We start from the raw sequence: 15880 nt of genomic DNA, 5'->3' as shown, positions 1-15880 counted from the left end.
ACAAAGTGTTGATATTTACTCTTGGATAAAACACAGTTCGGTTAAATTACCCTCCATTTCCAGTTAATTTTCATAATTTCCCATAATTCCCATGGAAAGTTTCCAATTCTAAATATTTCCCAAGCTTAACTTCACATAGAAAAGTTTCCAAAAATTGACCGGAAACTTTCCACCACTTTGCAACCCTCTTCGTAACAAAGGTAAAGTGCTGCTTGCTTACTTCCCGACAGAAACGAGCTGAAGGACGTTTTCAGACATTCAAACTCATCGATTCTCCTCTGCTGCTTGTATACTGGGACATGGGTGGACCTGATCTAATACCATAGCTCTATGTACCTGACTGTTTCTTTGGGTTGGAAAAGAGCCTGTGTATATTTGCGGGTCCAAACTGGTCCTTTCTGACCAAATGAAATTCTTTTCTTCTGGCCCAGCTTCTCCTCTGAGAGTCGAGCGTTTTGAGAACACTTTTCCAGGGTGGGTAAATTTAGAGATCTTGGCATCGTTTTAAAAAAAAAACAACATGACGAAAAGCCTGCTCAGACACAAAGGTAAGTGCTCCAGTAAAGTGGCTACAGATGTGGTTCCTTCCCCTCTCTGAGATCACTTGACTGTATACAAAAACTGGACGTTGCCAACATGACATCACTTCATTGTTTGTGAACTACAATTCTGAAGCCTCACATTTGGCCTCATCAGGAGCCACAAGAAGAGGAAGGATCTGAAGTCGTACGTTCTAATTTACTGGTTGCCGTTGTGGCCAATTATCCAACTGCAGCTTCTCAGATCACGAAGCACTCACTGCTCCGATGTCTGAATGGGACCATCAGTCCAAAAATAGCTGTAATGCTGTTTGGGAGAAGACTTTAAATCAGCAGTTCAGACTTTGGCAGCAGAGCTGGAGTGATGCTGTTACAAGGAGACGGTTGGATCGGACCTCATTAAAGCCAGAGCCTTGAGCTCGATCGATGTTTATTCCTTCCTATCTGAACCATCGGTGCCCCAAACTTTTCACTGAGTATGAGGGACCAGTTAACACAGACTGGTTCATACCAACCACACTCAAGTCCACAGTCTTCATACTGGTACAAATAACTGGACAGGGAGGGAACAGAAAGGCACCGCCGAGAGGGGTCAGACTCATTTTATTACACCAGCTCTGTGTGAACACTATGAGGATTTTATTGCCTAAACAGAAGGTAACACACACACACACACACACACACACACACACAATGTGGGATGATGTCAGCCAGGAGTCCACTTGTGTGGGAACGTTTCTGGGAAATGTTCGCCAGGCCTGTAAAGTGACCTGCATTTATTATGAATGGAAGCATCTGTCTGCATCTTCCCTCCAAACACACACACACACACACACACACACACACACACAGAAGATGAGCACGGGAGCACAAACAGTGTCTGTATGGATTCCACTTAATTAACAGGATGAGCTGCTTTGTCTCCATGTGACAAAAATGTACAAATGATCCCGAGCACATTTCCTCTATGTGGGTCACACACACACACACACACACACACACACACACACACACACACACACACACACACACACACACACACACACACACACACACACACACACACACACACACACACACACACACACACACACACACACACACACACACACACACACACACACACACACACACACACACACACACACACACACACACACACACACACACACATCGCGCATCAGACCCCAGCGAGGCACCTGGCTGCCAAAAGCTTTAATCACTTTCTCTTCTGCACCAGGAAATAAGTATTTTCTGCAGCTTGGATAATATTTAACTCTGAACCATACAGTTCAGATGGAACTGTGCTCTTTGTAAGGTTGCTGGTTCAGTCCCTCTGGGCGGAGAAACAGCCCAACTCCATGTTAAAGTAGAGCAAATATTTCTGTCTGCTCTGCTGTACAACGACACTATCATGGAAGTGTTCCTTTCCTTTACTCTGGGAGTATGTTAAACAACTCTGGAGTTTCTGGACCAAACTGAAGCTGTAATGATCGATGTCACACGCAGCCACTGGTCCATACCTGAACGATCATTTAGACAGCGTCCATACACGATGAACTAACGCTCTACGAACAGCTTCAGAATGAGAGTCAGAGAAAATATATGAAAACATTTATTTTTAAAGACTCGTCCAACGTGTTAGTCGACCTAACGACAAGCTGAGAGCTGGAGTGGAGGCGGGTTTTAAAGCCTCTTCAACACCCATTACGACGCGCCCACCCATCTGTAACCGAAGGTCACAGCTCGACCTTCCTGTTGAGAGACGACGTCTCTCCCACCGAGCCACAGCCGCCCCCTCAACGTATCGCTTATAAAATCCAAACCTAACCATTTAAAAAAAATCAGCCCTCATACATGTGTGCAAGTGATGACAATGACTAATCCGACCAATCAGCGTTGTTTGTTGATCGAAGTTTGAAATCTGAGGGCAGCTGTTGGACAGAGAGCTAAGCTAGCTAACATGCATTAAAAAGAACAGGACAAACGTGCAAGCTTAGAATAAACACACACACACACACACACACACACACACACACACACACACACACACACACACGACTTTTTGACAGCCATGAGAATAATGATTTTAAAGTTCTCATTAATACGTGTCCTTTCTTTTTTCTGCATCACATGCAAACACAACAGAACCTGAGACAAACCAGGCCACACCGGGTGACCTGCATCCGCTCTGACTCATAAATCCACCAAAACAAATGAGTATTACTGCGCTGCTAAATCAGGCAAAGAACAACAACAAACGGCAAACGTCTTCATTTACATTTTGCCCCAGTTCTGACTCTGACAGAGCGATCTGTTCTGCCATGTCAACCTGATTAAAATCTGCTATGTATATCTCAGTCTGAAGCTTTGGAGGAGGGATTTAAAGAACAGCATGTCTGGCAGGGCACCATGTTCTGTTGCTGTTCAACACTGAACACACCATAAAAAAAGGGCCGTGAAAGCAGCAGTTTCCAGTCATGTTTCAAGACTTCGTACGGTTCAGTTAACAGGCCTGAAAATCAATCCTCTCCAGTGCATGGAAAAACAATCATCCCATTTCAGGAGCGAGTGTTTATGGCCTGCTTGCATGCCATTTGATGGAGAAATCTGGACGAGGAGACTCGCCGATTGGCTCCTGCAGTCGAAGCTGCAGCTCGTCTCGAGATAAGCCGAGAATCAGCGGGTCATTCTTCAGCTCGCCGTGGTGATGAAACCAGGAGGTATTTTCCATCCGTGATGTGTTTGATGACTCTTACACATGGATGTCAAATCAGGACATAACCCTCCATATAAAAGTGTCAGGAACATTAATCCAGCTGTCACTGCAGCTTTTTAACAAGAGCCTCGTTAAAAGTAAAGAGTCCATCTGTTTTCAACATTTAAAGTCCAAATCTTCAGTGAGACAGCCAGCCCTACAAACATGCATTACATGTTCATTATGCTGCACGGTGTTTGGTGGAAGTTTGACCTTTCATGAGATGTATAGCTTCATGTTAGCGGTCGATGCTAAGTGATAATGAATGAGTAGAATCGGAGACAGACAGGTAACAGCTTGATGAAATAACTTCTCTGTTTCTCACATTTATTTTAGTCGACTGAACATGGGAAACCGTTTAAATCTTTCAAGAGTGTGACTCTTAAAGTCATTTTCTCCAGATTCTCTTTTTCGGATTTTGGTTAAAAGTGTCTTTAGGTCCTGACAGAAACTAATAAAAAAGGAACAAAGAAAATCCGTCACCTGTATCAGTTTGTAAGAGTGTAAAAACTTCGACCAATGTCTGCCACGAGGTACCAATCTGATGAACCAATCACACGCCTCCCTGTCTCCCTGCTCGTTCTCTACTCATCGATGACGTTTATACTGAGAGTTAACTTACCGCTGAATGAGGCGTGAGACGACGTCGTTTCTACACAATGAAGAGATGAGCTGAGGTTGAAAGTGAGGGGGCGTGGCTTTAGAGGGAGCACAGGGGGAGGGGCGTGGCTTTAGAGGGAGCACAGGGGGAGGGCGTGGCTTTAGAGGGAGCACAGGGGGAGGGCGTGGCTTTAGAGGGAGCACATGGGGAGAGGCGTGGCTTTAGAGGGAGCACTGGGGGAGAGCGTGGCTTTAGAGGGAGCACAGGGGGAGGGCGTGGCTTTAGAGGGAGCACTGGGGGAGGGGCGTGGCTTTAGAGGGAGCACAGGGGGAGGGCGTGGCTTTAGAGGGAGCACAGGGGGAGGGCGTGGCTTTAGAGGGAGCACAGGGGGAGGGCGTGGCTTTAGAGGGAGCACTGGGGGAGGGGCGTGGCTTTAGAGGGAGCACAGGGGGAGGGCGTGGCTTTAGAGGGAGCACATGGGGAGAGGCGTGGCTTTAGAGGGAGCACTGGGGGAGGGGCGTGGCTTTAGAGGGAGCACAGGGGGAGGGGCGTGGCTTTAGAGGGAGCACAGGGGGAGGGGCGTGGCTTTAGAGGGAGCACAGGGGGAGGGGCGTGGCTTTAGAGGGAGCACATGGGGAGAGGCGTGGCTTTAGAGGGAGCACCGGGGGAGGGGCGTGGCTTTAGAGGGAGCACAGGGGGAGGGGCGTGGCTTTAGAGGGAGCACAGGGGGAGGGGTGTGGCTTTAGAGGGAGCACAGAGGGGGAGGGGCGTGGCTTTAGAGGGAGCACGGGGAGAGGGGTGTGGCTTTAGAGGGAGCACGGGGAGAGGGGCGTGGCTTTAGAGGGAGCACAGGGGGAGGGGCGTGGCTTTAGAGCGAGCACAGGGGGGAGGGGTGTGGCTTTAGAGGGCGCACAGGGGGAGGGGAGTGGCTTTAGAGGGCGCACAGGGGGGAGGGGCGTGGCTTTAGAGCGAGCACAGGGGGGAGGGGCGTGGCTTTAGAGGGCGCACAGGGGGAGGGGAGTGGCTTTAGAGGGCGCACAGGGGGGAGGGGCGTGGGAAAGCTACTTTCAAAATCATGCTAGTTTTTGAAAATGACCAACCCCGCCTTTAATATAAGAAATGTAATTCATGTTTTATTTTGAACTTTAGTTTTTATGTTCTACCTGCTGAGGTCGTCTATGATGGAGACTCGTCTGATCAGCCTTTTGTCTGCACAAACTGACGTTGGTCCCTCTTTTCTCAATCCTTGAGTTTTTCTTACTCACAGATAGATAGCGTCTGATAGATCAATAAATAAATAATAATAATAAATGAAGTGGAGAATGTTTGTTGGTGTTCACCAATTTGAAGAAAAGTTCTCCATTTCTAAATGTGAGGAAAAAACCTTCAAAAAGGGAGGGCATCCATTTCAACAAGAACATGGACAGATAAACTTATTATCATCATCATCCGTAGTTCTGGACCTGATTCCACCACCGGCTGACCTCAGAGTAGTGACGAGTTCGAGTCTCAGCTTCCTGTTGTGAAGGACGCGTGTCCTTGGAGTTCAGGTGAGGATGAGGAGGAGCGCCCTTAAAGTTTCTGTTTTGTTTAAATGTTGTGGAAGCAGCCACTCAGCCAACCTGACTGGATGAGTGTCTTTTTGAGTCTGTTCATCACATTAAGACACTGATAGAAACCACATGACAAACTGTGATGGAAGGTTTTTTTTTCATGGCGTACTGCGGGGACGCTGCTGTCTCTGCAGAAGACATTCTTTCCTACCAGACATTAAGCGCTGGGTAGGAAAGATGACGGCACGAAAAATACAAAGATCAAAAGGAAACTGCAAAAAAAAAAAAAAAAACTTGAGTGTGTTTGGACAAAGCCACTTTAAAGAGCCTCATCATGAAAAACCACTTTAACCCTAAATTCACATGTGGACGCTCGTCTTCAGCGGAGCGTCACAGATCAAAACAACAGTTTAAAGAGGAGGACGCAGGAGAGTAGTTCACCTTGATGTTGGAGAACCACAGGTCGTTCTCATGCAGGGTCGCCACGTAGATACAGCACAGCAGGCCCAGACCAACAGAAACAGACCAACCAACTGACGTCCAGATTATCGCCCCCCACGACCAATCACCTGCAGGAACAGGAAAGGTGTCATTGACTCGAGGTTAACGTGATTTCATTCCTTCCATGCGTGGCTCTCAAACAGAGGGAACTTTCAAATGTCCCAGAAGGAAAAGCTCATGTTCAGGTCGTAAACTCAGTGATGGCTGCTCCAGCCGAGGCTTCAGTGTCGAGCACGTTCGCTCAGGGTCAGCTCAGGCCGAAGGGAATCCTTCAGCCAATAAGGACATCATTGATAACGAAAAGAGAGTTTCAGAGTTTTATACCTTCGATGTTGTGCGTGGAGTTTAATGATTCAGTAATCTCTCTACAGATTAGCAGATGATGAAGTCTTCCCCTGAATATGAAAACAAAGAAACATCGACGTGGTTTTGTTCTCCTGATAGTGGACGGCAGGAGCTCGGTCTGATGTGGACCAAAGTATGGAAGTTGGTCTGGTTACAGGTCACGTCAGAGTACTGCTGAGCTGCCCTTGAGCAAGGCACTGACACCACACCCCAAACAGCTGTGGTGCACAACCCCACTCTGACATCTCTTCATTAATGCATGTCCACAGGTCCTGTTTGACGCAGGACGATGTGAGAGTAAATAAAGGATTTAAAATAAGAATAAATAGCTGAGACTATTTCTCACTCATGCTGCCCACACATGATGAGCTGGCAGAGAGGATCCTCTGGACATGCACTCCTGGAGAGATGTCATCAGAACATAAAGCGGCAGCTCTTCAGCCACCGGCTGCACTTTGCAGACTCGACTCGCAGCGGGACGCTAACCTGAGCTCGTCCCTGCACACTTCAGAGTCTCAGAGTTGAAGCAGGAACGTGTGAGGCTGCTCTGCAGAACAAGTCATCTGACGGCTCCGTGTCCTTTTCATTCAACCACCCGTCACTGCACCGCGGTCCACGAAGGAAAGATCTGCAGGTGCAGACTCAATGTGCTGATACGACAGTAAAGGCTCTCCTGTTTAAGTTCTGCTTCACGTGCGTGTCATCTTACCTCACCCGGAAATCTAACGCTTTCAAATATTTTCAAAATGGCCACACACATTAGAGGGATGAAGAACGGGGATCTCACCGACAGTGATCCTGCTTAAAACACAAGGAGGACTAATTCATTGTGTTGCACTCGGTTGTGTACGTGAACGGCGACAGAAATGGAGCTCTCAAAGATTTAAAAAAAAGGAGAGATAAGGGGGGGGGGGGGGGGTTGACTCTAAAAACAGAGAGGCCATCATGAGATGACGGGAGAGCTGATGGGGGCTCAAAGAAAGGCTCTGACATCAGAAAGGTGCAGATAGATGGCTTATTATTAGGCTGCCCTTCAGAGGAAGCGCCCTGTCTAAACCTGTCACAGCAGTCTGGGGACAATGTGACACAGCTCATGTTAATGTTATTACTAAAGCCTGTGCTAGCTGTCAGCTTCTTTTAAAGGCCCATTGTTCCTGCTCTGTCTCCACATTTTAAAGTATTAACCCTTCGTCACGGAAAAGGTTGCAATGGTTGTAGAAGATGAAGCACATTAAAGATGTCAGTGCTTGAGTACAGCGAGCCCCCCCCCCCCAGCAGGTCAGGAGTCAGGTTCAGAAACAAGAGCTCAGACCCTGGAGCTGGAATCAAGGACTCAAGGGCTCTGCAGCCGGGCGGGCGAGCGTGCTGCTCCCTGCAGTCACTGGACCACATGCTCACTCCTGTCTGCGTACAGTGTGAACATGAAGTCAGCTGGGGGGGGGGGGGGCTCACTGACTCACCCTGCAGGATCCTCTCGGGATGATGATCCGTACAACAGCTGGACTGCTGGGACTGAAGCTCTGCGCTGAGAGGCGGCTCCCTCCCCTTGCTGCCCTTCCTCTGACGCAGCGTCGTCATGTTGAAACTCTGCAACACGAACGAAAGGAAGTGAGCGTTAGCGTGAAGTTGAACCAATCATTCAGTGTGAGTTCCATCCGTGGACATGTCGTGTATCTTTGTCGTGTTAGCTCAAACAGCGAAGGTACACGACTATATGTTGCTTTTCCAACTTTTAACTGGAACCTTTTTTTTTTTTTTTTGAATGGGTGTGTATTTGACTTCCTGTGTTCCTGCAGCCAGCCTCTAGTGGACACTCGAGGAACTGCAGGATTTGACTCTTCTTTATTGGCTTCATTTTTGATAAGACCAGAGGTTGGCATTTCTTTGCAGCGTTTCTGCAGCAGCTGACAAATAAAATGTACATTTGGAAGTTTGATTAAATTATTATATTGCGTCCTTGTACAAACATTTTCTTTTTTTAATGAACTTGGAAGATGTAAATGTTGCAGCTAAAACACATGCAGAGGACGATGACAATGATATCTTCACGTTAGTAGATACACAACCTGTGAAAAGAAGAAGGGTTGAGCGTGCTCTGAGTCTGACACAGATGTGATCAGAAGAGGTGAAATCAGTGCACACAGTGGTGATCCCTCCCAGGCTGCACCACTGCTCGTGTGTCCTTTGTGTTCACACACTGAGAGGAGGGATGGACAGGCCTGCTCACGGTGCTGGACACATCGACAGAGCCAAGCACAACAGCACAACAGCACACGCAGCAGTGAACCCAGAGACAGATCACAATCAGAGCTGTGCAATGACAACAACAACACGAACAGAGACACAGACGAGCATGAAGCACGATCATCCGGGTTCAAACATGCATTGTGCATGTAGCACTTCTACTGTCCTACACAGATGAATGGGCATTTTGAATGTAGGTGCAGAGCCGCGATGGATGACAGCAGCAACAAAGACGGAAGATGAAGATGAAGATGAAGCCTCACCCTCCTTCCTGTCCTGCAGCTCCCTCTCTCTCTCTCTCTCTCTCTCTCTCTCTCTCTCTCTATGCGCCTTTCACTTTCATTTTTCTCTCCTCTCTTTTTCTCTCCTTCCAGTTCAAATTCAGCAGTCGGCTTTATTCCGTGTTTACACCGGAACACATGAAATAGCCCCGCCTTCAAAATAAAAGCACGGGATCAGCGTGCAGGAGGAGACAGAAATAATCAGTAAATGTCCAACACTGAAGCATCACGGGCTTTAATGTCCTCTAGCATGCAGTGCATGGCTCTGAGACCGCACACTGCTATAAGGAAGACTTCGTATTGAACATTCAAACATGCAAACTTGATAAACTACATGCTGTCACATTAAGATGTATAAAATAAGACAATCCTTTTTTCATCTCGAGAAATGTCGCGTTACAGCAGCAAAGCAGAAGAAAATCACAGCAAAATTCAATTAGATTATATATACTCTCTCTCTCTCTCTATATATATATATATATATATATAGAGAGAGAGAGAGAGAGAGAGCCAGTGACTTCAAACATGTAAGTCTTTATAAACTCTATGAACACTATCTTGCACACAGTGTATATAAGGATGGACATGTTATTTCACACTTTGTCCCATAAATTCTTATTGCAAAGAAAAACAAATAAAAATAGAAATAAGGTCAGATGGCATCTTATAACATTATTAATGCACAGTAGGAGTGAATTGTAGGAAGGAAGGATGTAGTCTCAGTGAAGTTCCTCATTAGGTTGTAAAGTGAGGTCCAACACCGGCAGTCGCCATATTGGAAATGCTGTTTCATGCACTCACACTAGACAATCCCCTAAAGTCCAGTTTGTTTGACTAGTGTGCCATTGGCTCCGGCACGCTTTGAGGAGATTCATGCACGAACACCAGTGTTGGTGCACAACATGGACAGCCTTCACTATCACGATATCTCCGAGTGTTAAGACTTTAAATGACTGACAGTCAGTAAAGTGCTGGTGGTCATATTCTCTGTCTTCTTCTCCGATGTGCGGACGCAGACTCAGACTCGACCTTGACTCCATTTTATTTGATTTGATATATTTTTCCGAGTGAGCATGAAGAGTACGCTTCATGCTCACGTTGTTATGTACAAGAGGTGACTGTGTTCAGACCCAGTTATCAGAGCCAGACCTACTTTAGAAAAGAATAGAATAGAATGCCTTTATTGTCATTATACAAATTGTACAACGAGATGACTTGGCTTCACCTTAAAGTGCACACAGCTAAGAACAAAAAAAACAACAACAACAACAAGCGTATAGGTCAAAAAGAAAAAAGAGTGACCCTAGTTAACAGAAGGTGGGATATGTGTGGTAGGACTCCTTACAGTTTGCAGCATACTGAATTTAAATAGATAAGCAGACATCAGATTTCTTATTGCACAGTACGAGATATCAGGTCTATAGCAGGGTGTCAAATATAAATAGTGCATTGTATGAGACGTGAGCCATGGCAGGGTATAAACAAAAATATAACTATTTTCACTGTCAGAGGTGTAGTTTTAGCAGTATATAAAAAATAGAATATAAATATTTACACAGTATGAAAGTGATTCAAGCAGGATATAAAAAATATAGATAGATATTGCACAGTATGGATGTGATTTTAGCAGGATATAAAAAAATGAAATATTTTCACAGCATGAAAAATCTAGAACTACAACAAGATCATCGAATGAGAGGTAAACTGTAGCAGAGATATAATAAATATAGCACAGTATGAAGTAAACTAATTTATTTTTATTAATCCAGAGTGGAAATTCAATATGCTACGGTTCACATCGGCTTCATGTTCACCACCACAGATTACCGCTTGGTTTTCATTAACAGCTACATTTATGTTTGTTTGTTTTCTCCCTCATATACATGCTAGCTAGATCATTCATCATCATCAGCTTGCAGGAGGTTTCCTGATTATTAGCTGCAGCTTTTTAAACGTTGGCTCACGCTGTGTACTCAGGAGATCTGTTTACTGTGGGACGGACGTTTTAAACCAAACCAAACTGAAAAAATGCTGACATGAGGGACTGTGTTGCCGGCATTTTTCATAAATACAATCCCAATATGAAAGCATTTCATTTACAATATTCTTCAGCTCTCTGTGCATGCAATACATGTGTTTTTTAGTTTCAGTTTATTTCATTTCTAAGTTCAGGTACTTTGGATGGTTAAATAAAAACTCTTTGTAATCAACGTGAAAAACATCAAGGTTAAACATTTTCTGCAGCATCGAACCCTCATGAAGACGAACAATGGAGAATTCTTCATCCCTTTTTTACCTTGTGATCAAGCCATGAATAACTACTAAAAAACCTCAACTCTGTTCCTGCTCCTACACAGAAGTCTGAATGCAGCGCTCACTCGCATTTAAAGATTTAAAACCTTTTTTTATTCTACTACCGAAACAGGTCTCATGTTTGAAAATGTGTCAGTGATCTTACTGAAGGACGTTCTTTCACCTTTTTTTTTTTTTTTTTCACCACAAAAACAGAAAGAAGGACAAAAGTGGATTTTACAGAGGAAGATAAAGACTAAATATAGTGTTCACCTTGCTTCTTTTATGTTTCTTCGTTCTTAAAGAGGTCATAATATGACGTCACTCTGGATGAAAGCGTCTGCTAAATGAATTGTAGTTTTTTGTGATCATAATGATGCTTTAAGATTTATACAATTCAGATGAAAATGAATGAACATGTTACACCTTGAACATCAGTCCGTAGGCACTTGGAACCAAAGGGTCGCCGGTTCAAGTGCCATGAAGGGCCATGTTTGGAAATACGTTCGGTAGCCGAGGAGGTTCCAGTTCTCGTCCTTGGCACTGCTGATGCCCCCCAAATACAGTCTTTCATGTGCAGCCCACGCTCACTCTGACATCTCTCCATTAGTTCATCCTTTATGTGCATGTGTGTGTATTTCAGTGTGTAGGATGTTCAGTTAAAGAGGATATACTTTATCAATCCCACGAGGGGAAAATTTAATTTGACACTGTTATTGAGACATGCAGACATTGTTTCCTCCTCTCTGGACCCTTGCTTGTGTTTTACTGCTAAATCAATTGTAGAATTGTTGAAATAGAATTCACTCATTTTCAATTCTGAAGAGGAGGGAGGGCGTCGCAGTAACTCAGACTTGGGTTGAGAACTGGAAGGGTTGCTGGTTTAAATACTGGTCGCAGCAGATCTCATGATTCCAGTTCGTATATGTGATAAAGTTTTAACTTCTTTTTGCTGTTTCTTTACGAGAAGCGAGACTAAATTGCCTCAATATTTAATCAAACAGAATTACATGTAAACTGTTGAGAACTCATAACAGGTCACGTCTTCACTGTAGCAACACATGCTGTCTCAATAAGAATGCGTCAGTGATTTTAAAATGTCAAGAGATAAATGTGCTGGATGTTTACAATTCAATACTGAAAAGATTTTACTTCAAAAGAGATTCCTACTCTACCTTGACCTCAGTAAAATGGAGGTGACAATAATGACAAATTAACTTTTAAAGAATTCAAAATTCAAAGTAGATAATTCGCAGACCTCGTTGTGTAAAGATTTTATTGGAAGTTCTTTACTTTTGAAATGTTCTCTTTGGAGACTGCTGAGACTTTGGTCTCTGCATTATGCTGCAAAGTGTTCTATTCTCTCTGACATTTAGACCTCAGTACAATCGCAACAAATAAATCAAGCGCCTGAAAACAAAAACACACTTTCTTGTTTGACCAGCTTGAGAGGGAAAGTCTTGTTTGATATTGCTCAGAGCGTTCACTCAGAAAGAGGAGTCTGTGCAAAGCTGACATGAAAGACACGAAGATTACCAGGAGATTTCAGAACATAAATTGGATTGACTCTTGTTGCAAAGGGATTATTGGCGGAGGAAACAGTTAGTGTAATGGCCAAGCTCTGGGACTCCAGCTAGTTAGTTCTTGGATCATTTCCTTGTGGTCGCACTAAAACCCAGCCCCCCCCCGCCCTCGCTCCTTTGATTTCTCCAAATCTTGTCATCCCAAGCAAGGGAGTGAGACTGCAGGACCATTAAAGATATCCATCCTCTCGCCCACTGTGCCCAATGGACTCATTGCGTCAAAAATTGGCTTTTTTCATTCAGAGCGATTCAAAACAAGGTTCAAAAAGCAGAAAAAAAAATGAGCCAGACCAAAACTTGGAGCAGCTCCATCGTCTCGCCCTGTCTTCACCCTTATTCTTTTTATTTTTCTCATGTTGTGTTTCCTTTTTATTTCTGTCTTGATCTCACTTTCATGGTGGGACCTTCAAAGGTTTAGGTGAGATTGAAATGGATCCTGTAAAGACATGAATAGATGAGTATGAATAGATGTGCAGTCAGGTTTTAAGTAAGAACAACATGGATTACAGAAATATGGTTCTCCTTTTACGAGTGTATGTGTGTGTGTCGGAGCATGTGTGTGTGTGTGTGTGTGTTGAATTATTAAAAAAGACTCTTTTGCTTACAGTGGGGGATTCAAGCTTTTAAATGTTTCCAACTTCTCATGAAGAGACAGGCACTCCTCTCTTCAAGTCAAAGATGAATGAATTTCCCCTCAGGACAAATAAAGTTTTTTTAAATTGAATTTGAATTGAATGTGAGACTTTTTGATCCAGTAGGTGTCGCCCTGGAGCTCCAGCATGAAACCAAAACAAGCTGCTGTTTGGCCACGCCTCCTCCAAACTGAAGTTTGTTATTTGTTTTTATTTAAGACTCAGTGTGCACTGCAGAGCGTTACAGATATCTTTTAAAAGTCACATATTTCAGCATATTTCATATTTGCAGCTCACAGCTTTTTAAAACACAAAAAGGAGACAATGATGCTGGAATTAAAAATAACTATAATCATGAGTGGTAAACTTATTTGATGTTCCATCCGGTATTAAAGTAAGTTCTTGTGTTGGTGTTGTCTATGGCCTGCAGTAGCTTTTGTTAAATATGTTTTAATATATAACAAACATTTATATGGATCAATAAATATAGTTTTCAGGCGACCTGATTTGAATTCCATGCGATCCCACGTGGGGTCGGGACAGCTTGCTTTAACACAATCTCTGCTTGGGGGGGATAACGTGGCTTTGCATGAAAGAAGAATCCATCGATTACAACATTTCAAAAATGTGCATCAAGTGCAAAAAGAAAACGTTTTTTTATGGTCAAAACAACAACGTATGTGTTGCTTATACTTATTCCTGTGATGTAAAAATATCTAAGCTTGCATTAATATTGTTCTCCAGTTTCTATTGAAATATTTCACGACCTCTAAAACTTTAAGAGGCGCTTTAATCTCACATGACAAAAATAACCAGAGACAAGAAGCCGTCTTTCACTCCTCCGTCTTCATAAACCAAAAATACTCCAATGTGACATCATGTTGATCTAAAAATAAACAAACATAAAGAAAGCATCAAAATCACGTCTGACACAATTTCAAGTTGAAGCTGAGATGAAGAAGCGAGTTTTTCTTCTCTTCCTCTTTTTGGTTTCAATGCAAACAGCTCGTTTGGGTTCACGTATCTTCAAACAGTCAGATCAACGCCTCAAAACTATTCTCTTATTGTTTTATTACGAGATTATTAAAATAGATTTCATCCTTTCAAAAGTCTGTTTTGAGGTTCACACTGTATATGCACGCTTTAAGCACCATGCACTGCTGCGTCTGAGCTTCTTCCTGGGTGTAGTCAGAAGGAAGCGGTCCGGTTTGGTCCGGTTCTGCACGGTATGTAATGATGGTACCAAACAATCTGAAGCTTCCTACTTTTTAGCTGCTCTTCTGTCGGGGTGCCAAGCGTACTGATGCGACCCTAAAGGTTGGACACTGAAGTATGTTGATTGTTTAACTTCCCGCACCATGTTAAAATATCCTGTGGGTTTGTGGAGAGATATTTCAAGGCTGCTTTGTTCATGGAGATGCCCGTCATCCGAGGAGTCATTGGTCTCAACATGTGTTTCTCTGTTCATTAGATGAACCTAAATCAGCCGGCAGCAGGTTGAAGTTCACGAGGGACCGAGGCACTGACCATTTCAAAAGATTTCATTCATGTTGAATATAATCATGAGCTGCTGGTTTCTGTTGTTTAAATACTGGAAACTCTAAAAGAGCCCCAGAAATTTTTGTGGATGAAAACTGTCCTCTCACTGGTTGGGTAAGTACAGCAGGGTCAGAGTTTTTAATGAAAGCTGATGGACTGCGTTTATTTTAAATATAGATACATTTTCTTTATGGCTTTATTGTAGAGATGGGACAGTTAGTTGATAATCAGAGAGAGAGAGGGGGGGGGGATGACGTGCAGGAAAGGAGCCACGTGTCGGATTTGAACCGTGAAGGGAGGATGACAGGACCACCACGAGGCCCCTGGCGTCCCCGCGATGAACTGCTTGGAGCACATTTTCCCTCTTCACTGCAGCTTTTTCTTCTAAGTTCACATGAACTCAGCTGATTAGCTGCTCTTCTGTTTGCTCACATGTTACACACAAAGTGAGCTAAACCTGCTAAAACAGCTGACGTGACGTCATTAGAGTTTGTTGAAACATGTAAGTTAAGACGTGTTGCAGAGGTGAGGCCGTGGAGGCGTCACAAATGGATTTTGACACCTTTTTTATAAAAGGAGTCCATCTGTTATTGTGACACACGTACATGCATGTGTGCAGTGAAGACAGAGATGCAACTTAAAAAACAGAAGCCAAAGTGCTCAAACTGCGTCCTTCGAGCGTCCGCCAGTCTCCAGCGCACACAGGAGGCTGCTGCCGATGAGCCTCCAGCGCCCCCTGCAGGAACAGGCGGGCGATGTCACGCTGCAGTCTGTGGTTTCTGGAGATAGGACTTCTTTCATCGCTGCCCAAAGAGGTGTTGATACTGCTCGAGTTTCACGAGCATCACACTGAAGGTTGAACTTCTGGTATGGAGACGAGCTCATCATGTAGCTAAAAGTAAACAGCCTGAAATATGAAGTAAAGGACACAAACCGCTCAATAAGACAAGCAGAGGTCGTAAACGCCTCAGGGAGCAGGAATCAAGAATTCTGTTTGATTATTGGAAGAGCT

The 15880-nt window shown here is 44.1% G+C and overlaps 1 protein-coding gene across 2 annotated transcripts in view; it reads right to left on the bottom strand.

Annotated features, from left to right (window-relative positions):
* The window catches only part of dpy19l3 (dpy-19 like C-mannosyltransferase 3), a 51471-nt gene extending 42638 nt beyond the window's left edge, over positions 1 to 8833 (bottom strand). For both annotated transcript variants that reach the window (XM_079339525.1, XM_079339526.1), the window contains exons 1-3: positions 8805 to 8833; positions 7758 to 7884; positions 5893 to 6020 (exon numbers count right to left, since the gene is read on the bottom strand). In XM_079339525.1, coding sequence (XP_079195651.1) covers positions 5893 to 6020; positions 7758 to 7875 — 246 coding nt within the window. In that variant the 5' untranslated portion in view covers positions 7876 to 7884; positions 8805 to 8833. The remainder of the gene's footprint in view (positions 1 to 5892; positions 6021 to 7757; positions 7885 to 8804) is intronic.
* Between the last annotated feature and the right edge of the window lie 7047 nt (positions 8834 to 15880).

This window comes from Symphodus melops (assembly GCF_947650265.1).
Source record: "Symphodus melops genome assembly, chromosome: 3".
NCBI classification, from domain to species: Eukaryota; Metazoa; Chordata; class Actinopteri; order Labriformes; family Labridae; genus Symphodus; species Symphodus melops.
This window is presented reverse-complemented; position numbering and strand designations above follow the sequence as displayed.